The 19260-nt window shown below is 32.3% G+C and overlaps 3 protein-coding genes across 4 annotated transcripts; 2 read left to right on the forward strand and 1 right to left on the reverse strand.

Annotated features, from left to right (window-relative positions):
* Positions 1–4336: 4336 nt before the first annotated feature.
* Positions 4337–7449, forward strand: LOC108325658 (probable WRKY transcription factor 47). The gene is made up of 7 exons (XM_017558752.2): positions 4337–4650; positions 4766–4846; positions 4946–5080; positions 5879–5992; positions 6091–6225; positions 6306–6419; positions 6490–7449. The coding sequence occupies exons 1-7, from the start codon at positions 4426–4428 to the stop codon at positions 7042–7044; spliced, it is 1359 nt and encodes a 452-aa protein (XP_017414241.1). The 5' UTR covers positions 4337–4425; the 3' UTR covers positions 7045–7449.
* Positions 7450–8842: 1393 nt separating this feature from the next.
* Positions 8843–11964, forward strand: LOC108326307 (protein S-acyltransferase 18). The gene is made up of 9 exons (XM_017559729.2): positions 8843–9080; positions 9181–9294; positions 9366–9707; positions 10100–10168; positions 10255–10326; positions 10425–10553; positions 10662–10742; positions 10956–11117; positions 11197–11964. Exons 1-9 carry the CDS (start codon positions 9039–9041, stop codon positions 11722–11724), a joined length of 1539 nt encoding a protein of 512 aa, XP_017415218.1. The 5' UTR covers positions 8843–9038; the 3' UTR covers positions 11725–11964.
* A 167-nt stretch (positions 11965–12131) lies between these two features.
* On the reverse strand, positions 12132–16228 carry LOC108326309 (probable polygalacturonase). 2 transcript variants are annotated; one of them, XM_017559731.2, is made up of 7 exons: positions 15402–16228; positions 15139–15244; positions 14517–14834; positions 14002–14122; positions 13617–13791; positions 13404–13474; positions 12132–13021 (listed from the first exon to the last, which is right to left on the reverse strand). In XM_017559731.2, the coding sequence occupies exons 3-7, from the start codon at positions 14754–14756 to the stop codon at positions 12336–12338; spliced, it is 1293 nt and encodes a 430-aa protein (XP_017415220.1). In that variant the 5' UTR covers positions 14757–14834; positions 15139–15244; positions 15402–16228; the 3' UTR covers positions 12132–12335. The 2 variants fall into 2 exon arrangements, with proteins under 2 accessions (XP_017415220.1, XP_017415219.1); XM_017559730.2 differs by lacking the exon at positions 15139–15244.
* Positions 16229–19260: the final 3032 nt, after the last annotated feature.

Consider the following 19260-nt stretch of genomic DNA (forward strand, 5'->3'; position numbering starts at 1 on the left):
AAGCCGACTTATGACTAAATAAAAAGATATTGGCTTAAGTCGAATAAGAATAGATCAGATTTGTGATAAAGTAGAAAATACAAAATCTATGAGATTTAAGAGTCTTCTTTCTCTCTAATACTTTTCACATGCCACAACAATTATACAAGATATTTACAAGAAAATATAAATAATAAAAGCATACGCACATTTATACGGAAATACGTAAATCTTCATAACTAATAAATAACCTAACTTCTATCAGTGTTATAAGTAAATAACAAAATAAATCATATAATAACGGTTATAAATTTCTATTCTAACATAACTTAAAAATATTTTAACGAAACACGTTAAATTTAGATGAATTAATAATAGTCGATTAAATATGCTAAACAGTAAATACTCATGATTAAAAAAAGTTAAAAAAAATACTAACCTAGAATGTAGCATTGGGAGAGAAAAAGATTAACAATTTAAAACAGAAAAAGAAAATCAAAATTCTAAGAATATAGCCTCTAACACACACCCACCCCTCTTGTCGTGGGGCACCCAGTACCTCTAAGGTCTCTTCCTTTTCCAATCTTTAAGACCAGGTTCCCTCCATTCTTCATGGGCCATACCCACAACTTTGTCCACTCTCAACCCTCACTTGTAGGCTTAAAGTCACCGCCCTATTCCTTATGCAGAGTAACCCGCCATTTATTAAAAGGAAATAGGAACAACATTGTGCTTATATGTATTAAAATCACAACTAAAGCATTCCCTTGTCGTTTTTTCTGACCACGACAATAGATTTAACGACACGAAATCAGATTGTAACACTACCATCTTGCGTGTTTGCCAATTTCTGTTAATTTTTGGTATGTGTTAGTTATATTTCTTTGTCCAAGTAGACTATAGATTATATTTAACAAAATAAACAAGCAAAGATTAGCGTAATCAGGCACGTATTGAACGATGATTGGGGTAGATTATTCAACTTTCACTTTATTTCCCACCTAATCAATGCTCTAATAATAAGAGTCTACGTAAGATAATTAACTATAGGGTGGTGTAGTGTAGGGATAAATCAGAATCTGCTGATGAAAGTACTAATACACACGTGAAGATTAGTTTTGAATTTGTGAGTATGGTGGTTTTTGAACCCAACGTGCGAGCCAAAGTTGAAATTACATGAGTGGGGTCTCCTCAGTCCTTTATTCCATAACACACCCATACTCCATCTCCTCTTAAAGATTGTTTCTTTGCCTTAATTAGTCTCAATTATATTTTAATACGCACCATGCATGCGTGGGTCTGCATGGCTTATGCATGGACTTTATTTTTTTTTTTCAATTTCAACAAAATACTCAAACTTTACCTTATTTTTAAACTATAACATCAGTCATTATTTTCAAAACGTCAACATCACTGTTATGGTAATAACTTTTTCAGTTTTCAAGATTTTCTGTCAATAATTTTGATCCATTTTAGTATAATCATTTTCCATCATTCTTATACCATTTAGGTGGGTTCAGAAACGATCCAAAAACCCTTTTTGGCTTTTGCATCCTAAGGCTAGATGGATATATAATAGTAATAGAATATTGTGATTAGATGATGTAAAAGCTTAAAAAGAACTAATTTATGCTAAGAATGTAGGTAGTCCATGCTAGAAATTACTTAGTTTATAAGTAAAAAGAAGATTAGTCTTCCAATGATAAAAAAAATTTCATAACTACGCTGAATAGTCCATTATTTATGCAATAATGTCGTAATTAAGGTTTTGAAGTCTAAATAAATATTTGAAGAAAAAGGGTTGGCGTGCGTTATCGAGATTGGGGTTAAAACATAGAATTTAAAAGTTGCTAGAAAAAATGAATCATGCTGGTTAGGATGACGTTGACTTGATGATGATTTGAAGACTTGTAGTTTATGGATGGCATGTTTGTCAAAGTTATGAACAAGGAAAGATGAATGTAAAAGAAACCTACATAACCTGGCATTGACTTCAGGATACCCATTTGCTAATTTGAAGCTGAGATCATGGGTTCAATTTCTTATAATGTAGGTCTAATTTTGATTCATTATAACGGGTATGTCATTATTTTCTAGTCCACCATGGGAAGAGTGCCAAACAAAATTCATCTACGTCCACTGTATTCACTAGTTAAATTAGTCTATTCTTCTCGCTGTTATATAAACTACCTATAATTTTTTCGTTTATATTAAACTTAAAACAAGATAAAACAATAATCTTATATAGCGTTCAAATATTATATAATATTATGAATGGTATTTTCGTGAGAGAAAAAATCATAAAAGTTATTTTCTTATGGCTTCGTGATGAATAATAATTGTAATTTGTAATTTGTAATGAATAAGGCGAAAAGTCAGGATCCATCTTTTATGCTAATTTCAATATTTTGTTTGGTAGTGTTCGTGTCAATTGGTCAGTTGTGGCCTAGAAACATTACGTTTTAGAAAAAACGCTGCGTTCAACCATGTACATAATAATGACAAATGAGAAATTTGAGTGTTTATATATATATATATATATATATATATATATATATATATATATATATATATATATATATATATATATATATATATATATAAACAGATTCAATTTGATATTTGTTTCTATATTTATCTTCTTAAAGACAAAACTCAGAAAATAATTTTTAATATGAGAAAATTTTAATTACTTTTATTTTAATTAGTGATAGTTTTAATCGTATTATAATTTTAATTGATATTTATTATTTACTTATATCATTCTATTTTAATAAAACTGGGTGATAAAATTAGTTTTGGTTTTTCACTTATTGGGTAGTGGTAAGGATGGCATGAACCTAGAGTGACGTGGGGCTGACGTGGAGGGCTGATCCAATACGAAGAGGGGCCCACCTCTTGCAGTTCCTAACGACCTTCAGATAGAGCCGTGCCGTCAAACGTCTCCCAAATTAATAGAGGAAAATCAAACAAAACGAGATATTTTTTTCTATTTTAACCATTACTCTTTTTTTTTTATAAATAATAACAGCTTTTATTTTTAACAATATGTCATTTATAATTGAGAGTAATTAATATAAAACTATTTTCACTAGACGGGAACTTCCCAATATTTGAACAGTTACAGATTTGTTTTATTGAATACGTCTTACTCGGGTATTTTTAATTAATGGAGAAAGGAATAAATAATGTTTTGAAAAATCACTAATTACTTTAGAATCAGAGTATTTAATATATTTAACGAATAAAAAATGTAATGAACTGTGCTGTAACCAATAAAAGCATAAATAACAGAAAACATTAAACGGGGATGCTATTCATATCTTTCTGATTAGTGGTTTGATCAATGAATCTTTCAAACACCATATTTTAAAACAGTTTCTGATTTCGGCTTTTTAATAATCCTAATTTAAAGCATATATTGAATTTTCAATCGTTTGTTAAAAAAAATAATAGTGGTTTAGCTATATAATATATATGGCAAATATAAAATTAAATATACGCTTTATTATATATTTATTATTAACATTTGCCCTGCTTTATTTTTTAAAATATCAATTCTTATCGTAGAGGTATTAAATCCATTATATTGAAAGTTTTTTTAAATTTAGAAGAATCATTCTTATGTAAGTGAATTAGATATTTTTTAGATCATCAAATTATGTATAATATATATATATATATATATATATATATATATATATATATATATATATATATATATATATATATATATATATATATATATATATATAATCTTTATGAGGATACCAATGTACTTTTGAGATTCATTAACAGGTGATAATGCTTCTTCAAAAAAAAAAACCAATGTTTTGAAGGAACCCGTTAATTTACTAAATGGGGCTTTATATAAATAATTAGGAAATGGCTGTTCTAAAAATACAGTGAAAAGGAAAAAAGTTATTAAACAATCTAGAATTATCGAGAGTATTTAATATTCTTACCAAACTTTATAGACATTTTGTTATATAGTGTATGTAATCTAAACTTTTAATTTAACAAAACAACATTAATATGTAGTAATACGTCAAAACAATAATTTTCTTACTATCACTCTCAGAATCTATATATTGTCAGTCATTGAAATCCTTATTTTAGTTAGTAAAACATAATTTAATAAAAATCAAACACTAAGATTATCATAATTGAAAATATCGTATTTCTTTTTTCACCTTACGCTCTCCGCACTTTTGTCTTTAACTGAAAAAAAAATGAAAAATAATGTTTTTTTATTTTATTTTCGTTTTTTCCTAACATATATCAATCTACAGTAATATTATTTGAGCATATAAAAAGAGATTCTCGGTCTTAACTTGAAAGGATGAAAAAGAGAAATAGAGTGTGCAGTAGCAGTGGCACACATCTAAACCCTTGGCGTTGAAAGTGCTCCTTCTGTTTCTAACTCTCTCCCCAGTAAGAGTGATAATGGAAAACCACCGCCAAATGCAACAGCACCGTCGTCAAATCACCTTACTTGGATCGACCAATCTCGATCTAGATTCTACAACCGTCAACACCGTCAAAGAACTCGATTTTTTCTCATCAACTTCACCGTCCAACCACACTCATACCGATAACCTCCATCATCTCCCTTCAAACATTCCTAAAGACAACGGACCACTACCTCTTTTCACTGATCAGTTCGTAAATGTAAGTTTTCACATCAACCGAAAATCACGTAAATGTAATTTTCCATTTATGCTTGCTCTTTAATTAGATTCTGAAAACCCAATATTCCTTATTCTTTGTGTTGTGCAATATCCAGACCACTCTGAATTTAATGTGTCCGAGTCAGAGTGACGAACTGTCAAGATCAGCAGCAATTGATCAAAATCTTAAATCTCCGGTTTGCATCACAAGATCTTTACATATGCTCTTCAAAATTAAATAGATGCCAGAATCTATGTTTTGAGATTCAATTTTGTTTGTCTCTCTTTGCTTCCAGCTGAATACGCTCCAAAAGGAGTTTCTAAGACTGCAAGAAGAGAACTACAGGTTGAGAACGATGTTGGACCAAGTCACCCAAAACTACCACCATCTTCAATTTTTCATTGCTATGCAGAAGCAAAAGCCGTATCAGGTAGCTAGGTTTTATGTGTAATTAGCAGTCATATATATATATATATATATATATATATATATATGTGTGTGTGTGTGTGTGTGTGTGTGTGTTTAGTTTTACTAGGTTATACGTTTTGTGCAGATAAGATCGATCTTATGTTTACAATATTAAATGAATAGCTTCAGTCTAACTAAGATTTATGGTTTGTACTCTCTTTATTAGTTCAGTCATTTTAAATTCTTTCATATTCTTTCCGACCGTCAGAGTGTTACCAATTTCAATGGGACATTGATCTAAAATAGCTAAGAAAGGTCGTCATGATTTCCATCCTTAAAGTCGTCGAATCCATATATGTGGTTACTTCGGGGTTTCCATGAACTCCTAGGTCGTTAGTCAGAAGATAAGAGTAAGAAAAAGTCTTAAATGTAGAAAAAAAAAACTAGGTGAACTTTTTTTTACATATGAATTGTAAGGAGTAGTATCTAAAAAAGAACTACACTTATGAAATGTGGAAATATGTCATTCTATCTCATGGACATGCCAGGTTTTATTTTATTTAATAAAATAATTAAAAAATCATTATTTTAAAGTACACGTAGTACTCATTTTTAAAATATATAACTTATTGTGTCAGTTATTTTAATTTTACTAAGGGTACTATTATTTTGTATGTAACCAGTATGTATAAAGTATCAATTACTAATTCGTAAACCTAATAATGCTACATTTTGCTAATTATGTCAAAATTTACATTCAAACATCTAGATGCATAGAGTTAAACCAAAAAGCACTGAACTTATTTAGTATACGGAACAGAAGGTGGAGAAAAAGGAGATGATGTCTGTTCATCATTTAATGGACCCACAATCATGCACCAAATTGGACGCTAAAGTTGTTGCATCAGTCTCCGATGATAAATCTAGTCAAGAGGTACTGATTTTTTTAATTTTTCTAGAAAGTCATAGGTACATTATTAACTATTAAAAAAATATGCATCATCATTTGACTAAAATAATGGTGGAAAGCAGGCTCATCCTGATCGTGTAGAAGATGTTATTGAACAATCATCATCCAAGAGTCCCAAGTTTGAAGAATCCAAGCCCGGTGAGCCTCCTTTAAGAAGAACCAGAGTTTCCGTGCGTGCAAGATCAGAAGCTCCAGTGGTAATTAATAATTAAATTTAAATACCCTACTTACCAGCTGCATTTATTTTATGTATATTTAATGAAATGTGAGCGTTCAGATTTGCGATGGATGTCAATGGAGGAAATATGGGCAAAAAATATCCAAGGGTAATCCATGTCCTCGTGCCTACTATCGTTGCACCATGGCACTAGGATGTCCGGTTCGTAAACAGGTAAATAATTCTCATTTTTGCTTTTGAACATGATGTTGTTACATTATGTTGAGCCAACTACGTTGTACAGGTGCAAAGATGTACAGAGGACAAGAGTGTGTTGATAACAACTTACGAAGGCAATCATAACCACCCTCTTCCACCTTCAGCCACGGTGATGGCGAATTCTACCTCAGCAGCTGCAACTATGTTCTTATCTTCTTCAGGTTCAATAACAAGTAACGAAGCACTAAACAACAGTGTAGGAGTATTCTCTTCCATGTACCTCTCAGCCTCTGCACCATTTCCCACTATCACCCTTGACATGACCAACAACAACCCTATGCAACTGCACCGGGACACCTCCTCTTTTCCATTGCATGCAACTACTTTTCCTCAGCTACCAGGCCACCCTATCATCTTCCCTCACAAATTGCAACATTCATTAGGGCAAAAACAACCTTCGTTTATTACAGATATCATGACTGCAGCTGTTGCTTCCAATCCAAATTTCACTGTAGCGTTAGCAGCAGCTATCTCGTCAATTATTGGAGCTCCTAGAAGTAATGATGCAAATAATATCTACAGTAACAATGGTGGAAATGTTCTTGCTCTTGGGACATCTATGTTGCCTGGATCCACTTAATTTTTTTCACCTTCATGCATGCACCACTTATCGGATCACCAGCACCTTCTATACATGAATTGTAGTTTACATATCTATATGACAAGATATACATATTATTACCTTTATGTATAAAATGTAAATATAGGAATATAGTTTTTTTTTTTGGGAGAAAAATTGTATGCAAGGAAAAAGTCAACATTCAGCACTCATTAATTTTTCTCTCGTTATGCTTATAGTAAAAAATTAGGAATGTGTTGGACAATATATGAACAGTGACCACAGGACGGTGTTGCTACCTAACATGTGGAAGATTTGGTTACATTGTTGAGGAATGAATATGTAAATTCAAGGAAAATGGGACTAATGAGGAGTTCAAGAGGGTGTTTAAACTTTATGAAGTGAAATTAAGAAGCTTTTTGTTTATATGATGTTTCTGATAAATTGCTGAGATGTTTAATTTAAAATACTTTTACTATGTGCCTTATTATCTCTAATATCCGCTTAAATAAATATGCCATGTATTTATGCCTGTGAAACATTATAGATATGTGTATATATTATATAAATTTTACTACTTTCTTAATTATATCATTTTTAATGGGACAATCCTTTATAAATAAAAATAATATTTCATTAGTTAATAAAATAAGTAATTAAATTACCTTTTCCTATAAAAAGTAATTACACATAACTTCTTTATTTAAAAATAACCCCCACATATATTATTTTAGTATTATTTTTAGTAATATTATATATGTTTCTAAATTCTATTATTTTAATATTTTTTAATATCATTTTTACAAATTACATATTTTAGTATAATATAAGTGCAGATGCATAATTTTGCTAGCCTAGAATGACAAGGTTTCCGAAACTTATGCAAACCAGTTGATTCCAACACCTTTTACTAACGAGAGCTGATACTTAAACATTGTTATTATTCTCTTACATCCTCCTAATAGTATACAATAATTTTTTATTTAATAATTTCATTTAAATTTAAATTTATCATGTTAATTTAACATTTTATTATTAAACATGATTGTCAAAAGGATAATTTGTAAAAATCGGGGTTAAAGTACCTTTTTCTTTCGGAAGCTTTGCATTAAATTGGTAATATAATGCAAAGTCGACTTTTGTGATATGAATTTTCGGAGTGCACAACGATAATGTTAAGTAGATTACTTGTATAGAAATTAGAAATTTTACTCACATTTAGAATTACACATATGAATTGGGTAAACAATATGAACATTTCCATTAATTTTTTTGTATATAACTATTTTAGACATTTCCAATTTAATCTTTAATGATAAAAATCATTTTAATTTTTTTTCTATTGCAATAGGAAATTCATAAAAAATATTTGAAAAAAAAAACTCTCACATTTAATATTTTATTTAAACATATTTGATACACTTTTTCTCTTGCTAATTTATACAAATTAATTATATACTACATCTCCATCATATATTTGTATAAGAAATTTCAAGTTGATGAACCCAATTGGAAAAGTTAGCAAACTACACAATTTAAATATGAATAACAAAAATCGAGCAGAAATTAAAATATAGAAACCATAAAATAGAATTAATCCCTTCTAATTTAATAATAGTATAGCATGCTTGGTTTGTGTTTCACTTTGGAGTTTCGGGACTTTCTTCCTCCATCTCCTAGTTTTCTTTTTGCACCTCCAAATTTTAGTGTGCAGGATGAAGCCCTTTTGGTGAATGAAGAGTGGAGCCAGCCCATAAAGATAAGGCCTGAAATTTGGTCCAATTTGAAAAAGCTAGTTTTCTCTGGGGAAAGGCACAAAGAGGCACTATTGGTGTCCGTTGGATGAAGAAAAAAAACATCAAATGGAGCCCGGTTAAGTTCAATTTTGAAAACAAAGACTTGACCGTTAAGGTGAGGTGAGGTGAGGTGAGTCAACTCGAGTGAAACTTGCAACTCTAATACCTCACTCTGTCTCTCGTTCTCTCTTGTTCTACATTTCACTGATACTCTGTACCATGAGACGCCATGGTTGGCAACGCCCTCTCCACCCCTTACAGGTCTTTTCTATTTCTACACATTTTCAATTTTCAGAATCAAATATCAAAATCTAAGCAGGGATCAGATCAGATTCATTGAGTTTCTGTTTTGTGACTGCAGTTTGTGGGCGCGGCAGTGTACGCTTTTCTTGTTGTCTGTTTCTACACTTTCCTCGGACTTTTTCTCGGAAACCGAACCGCCGAGTTAACACTCACCCTCGCGTTTTCTGTCGTGGTACGTCGTTTTTTTGTTTTCAGTCCCGACTCTGTTCGGTTTCTGTGACACTGTCACGTGTTTTTGCGCAGGCAACCTCCGTGATGTTTCTGTTCGTGAGGTGCACGGCGATTGACCCCACGGACAGGACCAGCTTCAAGAAGAAGAAGAAGAAGAAGAGAGGGACGTTAAATGCGACTCCGAAGCTGAATTACGGGTTCATTCTCGGCCAGATTGTGATAAGATTTTTCAGGAGGGTGGAGAGGAAGTTGCTGAGGACATTCATCAAGAGGAAGTACCTTGATCCCTTGAAGACGAGTCCGCAAATGGAGCCTCTCTTGCCATTCCCCCTTGTCATGAAGGACGATGATGATGCCGTTGCCCCCAGTCTCAAAGAGGATGACATCTCGTTTTGTGCACTTTGCGATTTTGAGGTACTTCAATTAATCTAGTTTGTTGGATAAACCTTTCAACAGGCATGCAGGGTAAAGAAAATAAGAAAATAAAATTAAATAACGTGAAATTAGTTTGATTAAATTTGAAGTTAATTAATTACAATTATATTAGCAATATGAATCGGATTCTTAAATGGCCGGAAAAAACACTCACGTTCATATTTAGGAGTTAATTAACTAGATTCAAGAATATTTCTATAATTTAGATTTTAACAAATACAGAAGCTAATTGAACTAATGTGAGTCGAGCATACCACTGTCGTTTAATTCCTTATACTTTTTTTGTTTTTTCTTCTATAATTGCGTATGGAGAAGTGTATAAAACAAATCCTTATCTTACCCCTGTTAAATCCAACTCTCCTCTGAATCAGGTGAAAAAGCACAGTAAGCACTGCAGGACTTGCAATCGTTGTGTTGAAGGATTTGATCACCATTGCAGGGTAGGTATTATGCTCTGCTTTTCTAATTTGTATATATTCTTTTTAGTTATTATGACGTAAGTATATCTGCTTTCGCTTGTTTCCAGTGGCTGAATAACTGTGTTGGAAAAAGAAACTACACAACTTTCTTTCTTCTTATGATTTTCGTTCTGCTAATGGTGAGTAGTAACAAGTTGCTTCAATTTTAGTAACGAAAATAACTGGTGTTTGAGTTAGGTGACTTGAGTAATTTCCAACATTGTTTGTTATGTTTCAGCTCTTGATTGAAGGAGGTGCTGCGATTGCTATATTTATCAGATGTTTTGTTGATAAAAGGGGAATAGAAAAGGAGCTTCAGAGCAAACTCCATATAGAATTTCCAAGAGGAGTTCTTGCAACCATATGTGTAAGAGTTGTCTAAATTATTTAAACATTTCTGTATTTTGCTACATACTGCGTCCAAAATTTAACCTCACTTCTGATTTGCTTACAACTTCATGGAATGCTGCTGCAGGTTTTGCTTCTCCTATTGACAGCTTACAGTACAGCAGCATTGGGGCAGCTTTTCTTCTTTCATGTGCTTCTTATACGAAAGGTAGCTTTCTTTATAGTTTTTTAAACTGTCAACGATCATATATTACCATGCCTTGTTATTTAAAACAATTACAAATGCTATTAAACCAGTTTACCAAAGTATTTAGAAGAAAATACAGGATTTGATAATCAGTTTGCGAAAGTGCTTTGCCATCAAGCTTTAGCTATATGTCCTTTTGGTTGTTGTTGAATACATTGTGTGTTATTAATGAAGGGAATGAGAACCTATGACTATATTCTAGCAATGAGAGAAGAGAATGAAGCCATGGAATTGGAATCATTGGATGATTCTGATTTCTCTTCAGAGGAGAGCTTTGATTTTGACTCACCCGAAAAGCCAACACTAATGTCCAAGTTTCTATGCAAAGGAAACCAGGTAAGAATGATATAGATTGTTTCATTTTATGACCTGATTCTGATTCAAAACCAACAGGGACGTTTGTTTTGAACTTCAGGGCTCACCTAGGTTGTCTATCAGGATTGAACGAGAAACTGAACCTTCCCCGTTGATCAAGACAAAGAAGTTCCATGTGAGCATTAACCCATGGAAACTCATAAAGTTGACCAGGGAAAAAGCCCTACTGGCAGCTGAGAAGGCCAGGGAAAAGCTTGTGAAAGAAAAGCCAACGGGGGAACATAACTCGATAAAACCTCTTCCCTTGGAAACAAAAAGCGGACCATTGATGAATTCGGACAAAACTATAGACACCGAGGATATTTTCTCAACATCTTTTATAGCAAAAGGGAGACTTACGGGATCGCCGGGAAGGTTCACAAGCCCGAGAAGGAGATTTTCTGCTGGCTCACCGACGGTGTTCTCTAGCAACTTGATAGCATCTCCACATCACAAATATAGAAACAGTTTCGACTTGAAATTAACAGATGTGTCCAGGGAGCTTGAAACACATATTTCAAGGCAGGTTCTATCTTCAGTTATCGGAAAAGAAGATAGCGAGGCATCCCCAAGAAGCATTGTATTTTAGAAGTTGAGATTCTCAGCCTTAGAGAAAGGGTTGTTGATATGTGCATTCTCCATATCCGTTTTCTATATATCATTGATTCCTTATAATTTACACCAGTGATGGTTAATTTATGTAACATGGATTCCTGTTTAAATACATGACATGGGATAGTTCCTGCTAGCCGATTTACCTGTAAGTATGACTCATTTGTTTTGTTAATTCTCATATAAAGGCAATGCAATCATGCTTTTTTCTCAGCTATCCATAATTGTTGTTGTAATGTTATTTTAAACAAATATTCATGTACACGTTTTACTTCTGTGCAAAACCCTTATTTATGTGCCAGCTAACTCGAGGAGGAAAAATGTATACAAAATTTTCATTTTACTTTCAAAGAGAGTAAGAAGCTAGAACAGCAAGACATGAAATCATTCAAATTCAATTTCTGATAAATCACTCAATTATTTGTTACTGCACACAAGTTACAAGAAAAATCATCTCTCGGTGTCATTCCGCAGACAGACAACCGCAGATCAGCAACACCATTCAACTTCTGTGAGGTAAAATTTGTCCTGTTGAAGAAACTCACCAATCAAATTTCAGCTATAAGTGAATTTCGGTAGCTTGATGTTCTAAACCCAAGCACCCCAGTGTTGATTTCCCAAACTCGTTATTTGATTTGGTAAATAGCAACAATCGGAACAATGCTCAGGGGATATTCGCTCATTGAGAGGCTCACAGGCTTCCGGTGAAACCAGGGCAGAATATCCTTCAACGTAAGAGCAGTTCCATGGCAGTTTTGAGGTCACATTAAGTGTGATATTTGATAGGCAGATATTGACAAAGGTGTCACCTTTAATACCCTGTATAAGGCCGGCACGTTTGACTTTTTCCCCAATTACATCCTTGATAGTAATCCTTTCTATTACTGGTAGAGCATCTGGGTCATAATTGTCATCAGGATGTTCTCCATATAAACCAGTGAACCTAATAGCAATATCTACATTAGCCAAGATCACGTTAGAGACATATACATTTCTAACATAACCACCCCTGCCAGGAGAAGTTTTTATTCTAATTGCAGTATGCGAATCAAAAATGTAAATATCTTCTGCATGAACTTCTGATACACCTCCAGACATCTCACTTCCGATAGCAATCCCCGCACTAGTTGTTTTCCCAATGAGCCCACGGATGTTAATATTTCTACTGGGTCGACCAAATGCAATGCCATATCCATCCCATCCACTTTTGATGGAAATCAGATCATCACCAGTGCTTATATAACAGTCTTCAATGCATACATTGTCTGAAGAATCTGTACACAGTTAAAAAGGTATGTATGAGAATATGATGAATCTTCTGCAATGAAATTGGAAAGGGAACTGAGGAAGTTTAAGTTTAAATTAGAGGGCACGAAAGTTAGCCCGGACAAGAAAAACATTAATACTGTTTTATACGTAACTTTATTTCTATGAATGTAAGCACTACTACCAACACAACAACAACAATAGCCTATTCCCACAAGGTGCTAGTCTTCATTTGGTCCAAATGAAAATTTCCCTTTTAAAAAGTTCATGACAAATACTTTATAGCACACTAACACGGGATTAAAAGAACATTGGGTTGTTGAAATCAGTCTAAAATATTAGTGCATTGTTAGCAGTGTATGACTTTCCAACTTAACGGAGAAAACTCACCTGGATTAATGCCATCTGTATTTGGTGAACCATGAGGAGCAATGATTGTGACATTATGAATTCTAACATGGCTGTTCATCCAGAAAAACAGTTTCAAATCTCCCCCTAATCATGAAAGCTTCACTATTGCATAACTTTAAAATGCTAATTTAAGTTCATGTCGTTCAGTGAACAAGTATGGAATGTAAATTAATCCTTCTTTAGGGAACAAACCTGCAATATACAGGGTGAATAGTCCAAAATGGTGAGTTCAAGAAAGTTAGATTTGAAATGAGAACCCCGGTTGAATTCATCAACTCGACCAAATGGGGACGTGTATAATCCAATGTTTTGTTCCGAAACTTGTCCCACCAGATACTCCCTTGACCATCTACAGTTCCATTGTTACCTTCATTGGGATAGCAATGGCATTAATAAATAAAATACAAAAAGGATTTTTTCACACCCATAGCAAGTGCATACACCTTGAGAGAGAAGAGATAGATGATGTTTTATCGGTAAGAAAGGATGCGGGAGATAGAGGTGAAAAGGGTGTGAAAAAAAATTCATGATTCATTGAATATGTATAGAAGATAATTCCTTTTTGAATATTATCAACCTGTTATGACAACATCAGTCAAATTACGCCCATAAATGAGGCTTCTATGCCTTCCACCCGGCAACTCCCTTCCACGTCCATATGATGGTAGAGGCTCCACAAGTGGCCAGTCCTCGGAATTCTGTAAGAAGCATGATATTGCATTCATTTCACATGTTACATAAATAAACGCGACAGCAAATTCAACTGATTATGTTACCAGGTCTTTTTAGAGTTATGACAATTACAAACATAAATTGTTTTCTGAAGCAAAAAATCAAATAGTAACAAAAATTGATTGTATATTAACACATAGCTCAGGAAGTATCTATGTTAACGAACTATAATAAAACACTTCCAAGTTGGTAGATATGCATAAGAAAGAAACATAGCTGAGGAATGTTACGTCTAGGGTGAAAGTGACAGTGTGTTATTTCATAATTACATTGCAGACAAGCCAGCAAAGCTAGCACATTTGGCAGATTTGCTAATCTTCCTCTTCCCTGCATTTCACAATATTATTTACATTAGATTACCATTGATCCAAGAATTACTGCATCGTTGTCCAACCATAGTGTTAGATGGCTGATGAGATCAAAGCTTCCAGTTAACCACCTGCCGGCGGGGACAAAAAGCTTGGCTCCACCTTTGTCTGCAAATGAATTTAGGTAGAAGATGGCATTCTGAAATGCTTTTGTATTGAGAGTGACCCCATCGCCAACTGCCCCAAATTCGGTAATACTGACACTGTGAGGCCGGACTTCCTTCAAGTTCATCCCATTGCAGTACGAGCTGCTCCACACTGTCCATGGGCTACAACTGAACAATGCAAGAAGCAGAAACACACCCACCGACTGCAAGAGACACATGTCCCCATAAGTTATAAGCATTCTCATTGCAAGAAATATCAATTTTTATAAAATCATGGGCAGTAGTTACATGCTTCTTCAGCTGATACAACAGCAGTTCAAAATGTATCTTAGCAAGTATCGATATTATGAAATTAAAAAACTATATGAGAAGGGTTGAAGAACTTTCAAACTGATGAGTTGAAAATCAACTCAGATCAGCTACATTTCGCCAAACAGTTAATAAACAAGAAGATATTTTCAAATACCATTAAAGTAACAGGTAGAATTAGAAAAATCAAAGACCAACCAGTTCCCATTGACCACCTCTTCAAGCATGAGGGATAACAAGTAACACGGATCAAATTACACAAAGGTAAACAACAAAGAATCCCATGAATGCTGCTGTTCTTGATCTGTGTAAAAAAAATTTGCTTTTAGATCTTACTATTGCACCCACTACTACTAAGCTTGTCAGAAGAAACTAAAACTAACATTAGATTGAAACCTCTCAAGGGGAAAGGTGGGGGCTAATAAAAAGCAATAACGAAACGCAAACACAGACTCACTCACAGTTGAAAGTCCCTTCATATGAGGGAGATCCAATTGTCCCTTTTGACCAGAGGCAGAGCTTTTGAGCCACCCTCAAGGACCAATTTGAAATCCTCCAAGTGATGAAAAAGAAGCAGAGAGAGAGAGTGAAAGGGGCAAAGAAGAAGAGAAGCTTTGGTTGATTGATCAAATTGGTGAGAAAGAAAGGAGTGTCAAACTGATGGTGATTAGATGGGCCATTTGAGAGTGAGAGAGGTAACACAGCAACACCACCCAATCCAAGTAAAAATCATTGACAGGGACTGTTGATGCCCCTCAAAAATTAAGCAGTAGGACCCCCTTCTCAGTGTGTCCCTCTATCTTCTTCCAAACTCTTTCTTCCTCTCTCTCTCTCTTCTCTCTTCTCTCTCTACCATTGTGGAAGAAACCAATTAACCAACCCAGAAAGCCGCCAACAGCAAGCAATGATTTTACAGACAGGAATCGCCCTGAAGAAATCACTCTAATCAGATGATCACGATATCTGGTTTTGGGCATTTCACCGATGACTACATTACTGAAGCAATGACGCAGACGGAGACAGTTTCAGAGGTTTCCAATTGTATGAAGCATGACCACTTGCGATGGGTTTCTTGTCAGCGTGTTTCTCGGGAATAACCTATGGTTTTGATCGTAAACCAATTTCCAGCTCGTACGTAATATTTGATTAATCTATCTACCTTTTCAACCAATTCACTCCATCTTCTATTTTTTTTTTCTTCTTTGTTTTATCTTGATTTGTAGAATGTAATTTGTAATTGAAACCTGAACCAGGGAAGACATTAGCTATGGATGTGGAAGCAAGAAAGGAACAAGAGAATAGGGTGGATTAGCCAAAAATACCAAAACCAGTTTGCATTCAACATCTTTTCAAAAAAGAAAAAGAATAAGTGTTTGAATATTCTTTAAGGTAGTTGATGCATGATATTTTAGTTTTTCTTTCATCTCGTGTAATTAACATTTTTGGGAGTTAATTTTATCGGATATTTAATTTTCTATATATACACATAGGTATAATAGGAATTTTGTTATTTTTCACAATTATATTAGACAATATATCCTTCTTGAATTTAACTAGTTTATATTTGTCTTTCCTTTCCTTTTCTATTTTTTTTTATAAAAAACTAATCATATTATATTTTTAACTAACTAAATTACATTAATATTTTATTTTATTTATATTTAACATTATTTATAATTAATACTTACTATTTTCTAACTCCTTTTGGTCGATAGAAGAGTGAGTTATATCTTCAAATAATTGAAGAAGTGGTTATTGAGATAATCCAAGGAGAAACTGCTGCATGAATGTGTTTTATAAAAGTTATCTCCTATAATTTTCTAAGTTTTCATTTTTACTTTAGACGGAAACTCATTTAAATTAAGGAAAAAAATGTTCAGTTTATTGTTATTAATTTGATTTCCTAGACATATATTATAAAATACTTGTTTTAAAAAAACAAGAAAAGCATCTAATGTTTCTATTTCAAAAGAAAATTTTAAATAAATTATTTATTATACTTTTTTAGCTTTCTTATTTCAATATATATTTAGATGTCATTGCATTTTTTGCTCTCTTATAAGTTTCATGACTAATTTTTCATTTTATATCAATTAAACTAAGAGTATAAATGAAAAGAAAAAATCTAAAATTAAAAATAAAATTTATTGAAAATTGAATACTAACAAGGGATTGATATTTAAAATAAGAAAATGAGGTTGGTTGGTGGTTTATTTAATGTCCCCATTCCAAGAAGATAATAATAAGCCATAATAAATGAATATGCAGTCCAAAGTTTGAGATTCATAATGAAAATTGAGGGCCATCTTATCCTCGCTATCACACTTTTCTACTACTTCTTAGATACACTTTCTTCATTCTCTAAAGTCAACACTAACTAATCCACCCATTTTTAGTACATAGTAACATCACTCAGACAACCAAATCATATATATCTCAAATCTACCTTACATGATAAAATATTAAATGCCGTACAACATTACAAATTTGTTTTTCTTCTAGAAGATTTAGTGTATTTTCATCAAAAATAATCTTGTTATAATTAACCATAAAACTTTTGAAAAGTATACACAATACCCAAACTCAAAACCATTAGGTTATTCTTATTGAACATAAGTTACAAAGCTTAAATGAATTACTACTAAGTGTAGATACAGATAATTCATAATTCATGAGAGAAGTCTGTTAGTAGATCCAAGAAAGCCAACTAGATAAGATGCAAAGATGAGATTATGATGATATTTTAACATCTTAACATAAAGAAATATAATATTTTATATGATGATGTATGATTTATAATAGAAACATGTTAATATTTATCTACTATATAATAGGTTATGTTGTAGGGAGATAGTTTGAGAGATATTGTTTGTTTAAGGGATTTAGAGATCAAAGTGAAAAAATTTAAAAATTAAATGAGTGATTCTCCCTATCTCACCTCTTCCATCCTGCACCTCTTAATTGACAATTATGCTCTTCATTTAATAAAATATGAAAAAGTGTAATATGGTTTGTTTAATTAAAAATCACAAAAAGACAATAAATTAAATTTAAATTAATAAAGTAATCAAAAACTAAAAAAAAACAACAACAAATAATTAAATAATAATTCATATTGAAAAATAAAATATTAATAAATAATTATAAATTCAAAAAATTAACAAACATATTTAAAATTAGAAATTAAAAAAAATAATTATATTAAAAATAATATTTAAATAAATGTCAAATATAAAAAATACAAATTAAAAATATTAACTGCGAAATATAAAAAATTTAAATAAACTAATAAAAATAATAAAAAACAAATCAAATTAAAAAACATTATAGTGAATAAAGAAAACGAAGGAGTATTATAAAATTCCTTCACTGCAATTCAAGTTGCAGTCTAAATGAGCCACACTTGGAAGTGTGGCTACCGCAGTTCCAACTGCGGCGCGGTATGAATCGCGCTTTCAATTGTGCCATGATCTGAACCGTACACTTCCAACTGCAATTATGGTGTTTTAACTCAACATTTTTTCCCTCAACCCAAAAATGTATTTAATCCAAACTTTCGTTCCATTCAATCAAGAAATGCATCCAACCTAGCACGACGTCCTCTCAACCATTGCGGTTAAGGCCTCGTCCCTTCCAACCCATAAATGCATCCCAGCACATACAAATACCACATACAACAATACATACAATCAACAGTCAAAAGATTCTCTCTGGTTATGTAGTTCTGACAAGGACACAATTGAAATAATATAAAAATAAGGAGGTGCATGATGAAACCGGTGAACTACAAAAAAAAGCACTCAAATGAAATTTATAAAAGTTTTTGAATTATCTGACAGTTATGACACGTTAAAGAAATTGTTTTATTAAATTAAGTGATATTAATAGAAACTGAAATGTAATTAATTAAAATTAATTTAAAATAAAACCCTGAATGAGTTCTTTATAGAAAATATTAATAGATATGGTTAATTTAAAATAAGATGTGATTAGTTAAAAATAATTTTAATCAAATATTGAAATATAAAAGATAATACTATTATTCATTAATAAATTTTGTAATTAAAATGTTGATTCAAATTTACGTTGTACATGTCAATATTTGTGGGTATCACAAATATTATGGTTGATGAGAATGGGTGAATAAATGATGAATTTGGCTCTTCTTATTCTCAGATAAATTAGGTTCAAGTTTGTATTAAAAAACTTTGGATTTTATATTTAATTTTATTTTACTACCTAATTTTATTTTACTTATAATTTTCAAAATAAATTAAATCTTAAATTATTGTTTATATTTAATTTAAACAATGTAAAAGC

This window comes from Vigna angularis, chromosome 3 (genome assembly GCF_016808095.1).
Source record: "Vigna angularis cultivar LongXiaoDou No.4 chromosome 3, ASM1680809v1, whole genome shotgun sequence".
NCBI classification, from domain to species: domain Eukaryota; kingdom Viridiplantae; phylum Streptophyta; class Magnoliopsida; order Fabales; family Fabaceae; genus Vigna; species Vigna angularis.

What these genes read in the sequence shown, in the direction of transcription:
- LOC108325658 (XM_017558752.2), top strand. Translation starts at nt 4,426, where the DNA reads ATGGAAAACCACCGCCAAATGCAACAGCACCGTCGTCAAATCACCTTA. An exon ending in ATCAAAATCTTAAATCTCCG is followed by an intron (nt 4,847 to 4,945) that starts GTTTGCATCACA and finishes CTTTGCTTCCAG; the next exon opens with CTGAATACGCTCCAAAAGGA. An exon ending in AGAAGCAAAAGCCGTATCAG is followed by an intron (nt 5,081 to 5,878) that starts GTAGCTAGGTTT and finishes TATACGGAACAG; the next exon opens with AAGGTGGAGAAAAAGGAGAT.
- LOC108326309 (XM_017559730.2), bottom strand. An exon ending in CAGTAATTCTTGGATCAATG is followed by an intron (nt 14,123 to 14,516) that starts GTAATCTAATGT and finishes TGCTTCTTACAG; the next exon opens with AATTCCGAGGACTGGCCACT. An exon ending in TACAGATGGCATTAATCCAG is followed by an intron (nt 13,022 to 13,403) that starts GTGAGTTTTCTC and finishes AACTGTGTACAG; the next exon opens with ATTCTTCAGACAATGTATGC.
- LOC108326307 (XM_017559729.2), top strand. Translation starts at nt 9,039, where the DNA reads ATGAGACGCCATGGTTGGCAACGCCCTCTCCACCCCTTACAG. An exon ending in GATTTGATCACCATTGCAGG is followed by an intron (nt 10,169 to 10,254) that starts GTAGGTATTATG and finishes GCTTGTTTCCAG; the next exon opens with TGGCTGAATAACTGTGTTGG. An exon ending in GAGTTCTTGCAACCATATGT is followed by an intron (nt 10,554 to 10,661) that starts GTAAGAGTTGTC and finishes ATGCTGCTGCAG; the next exon opens with GTTTTGCTTCTCCTATTGAC.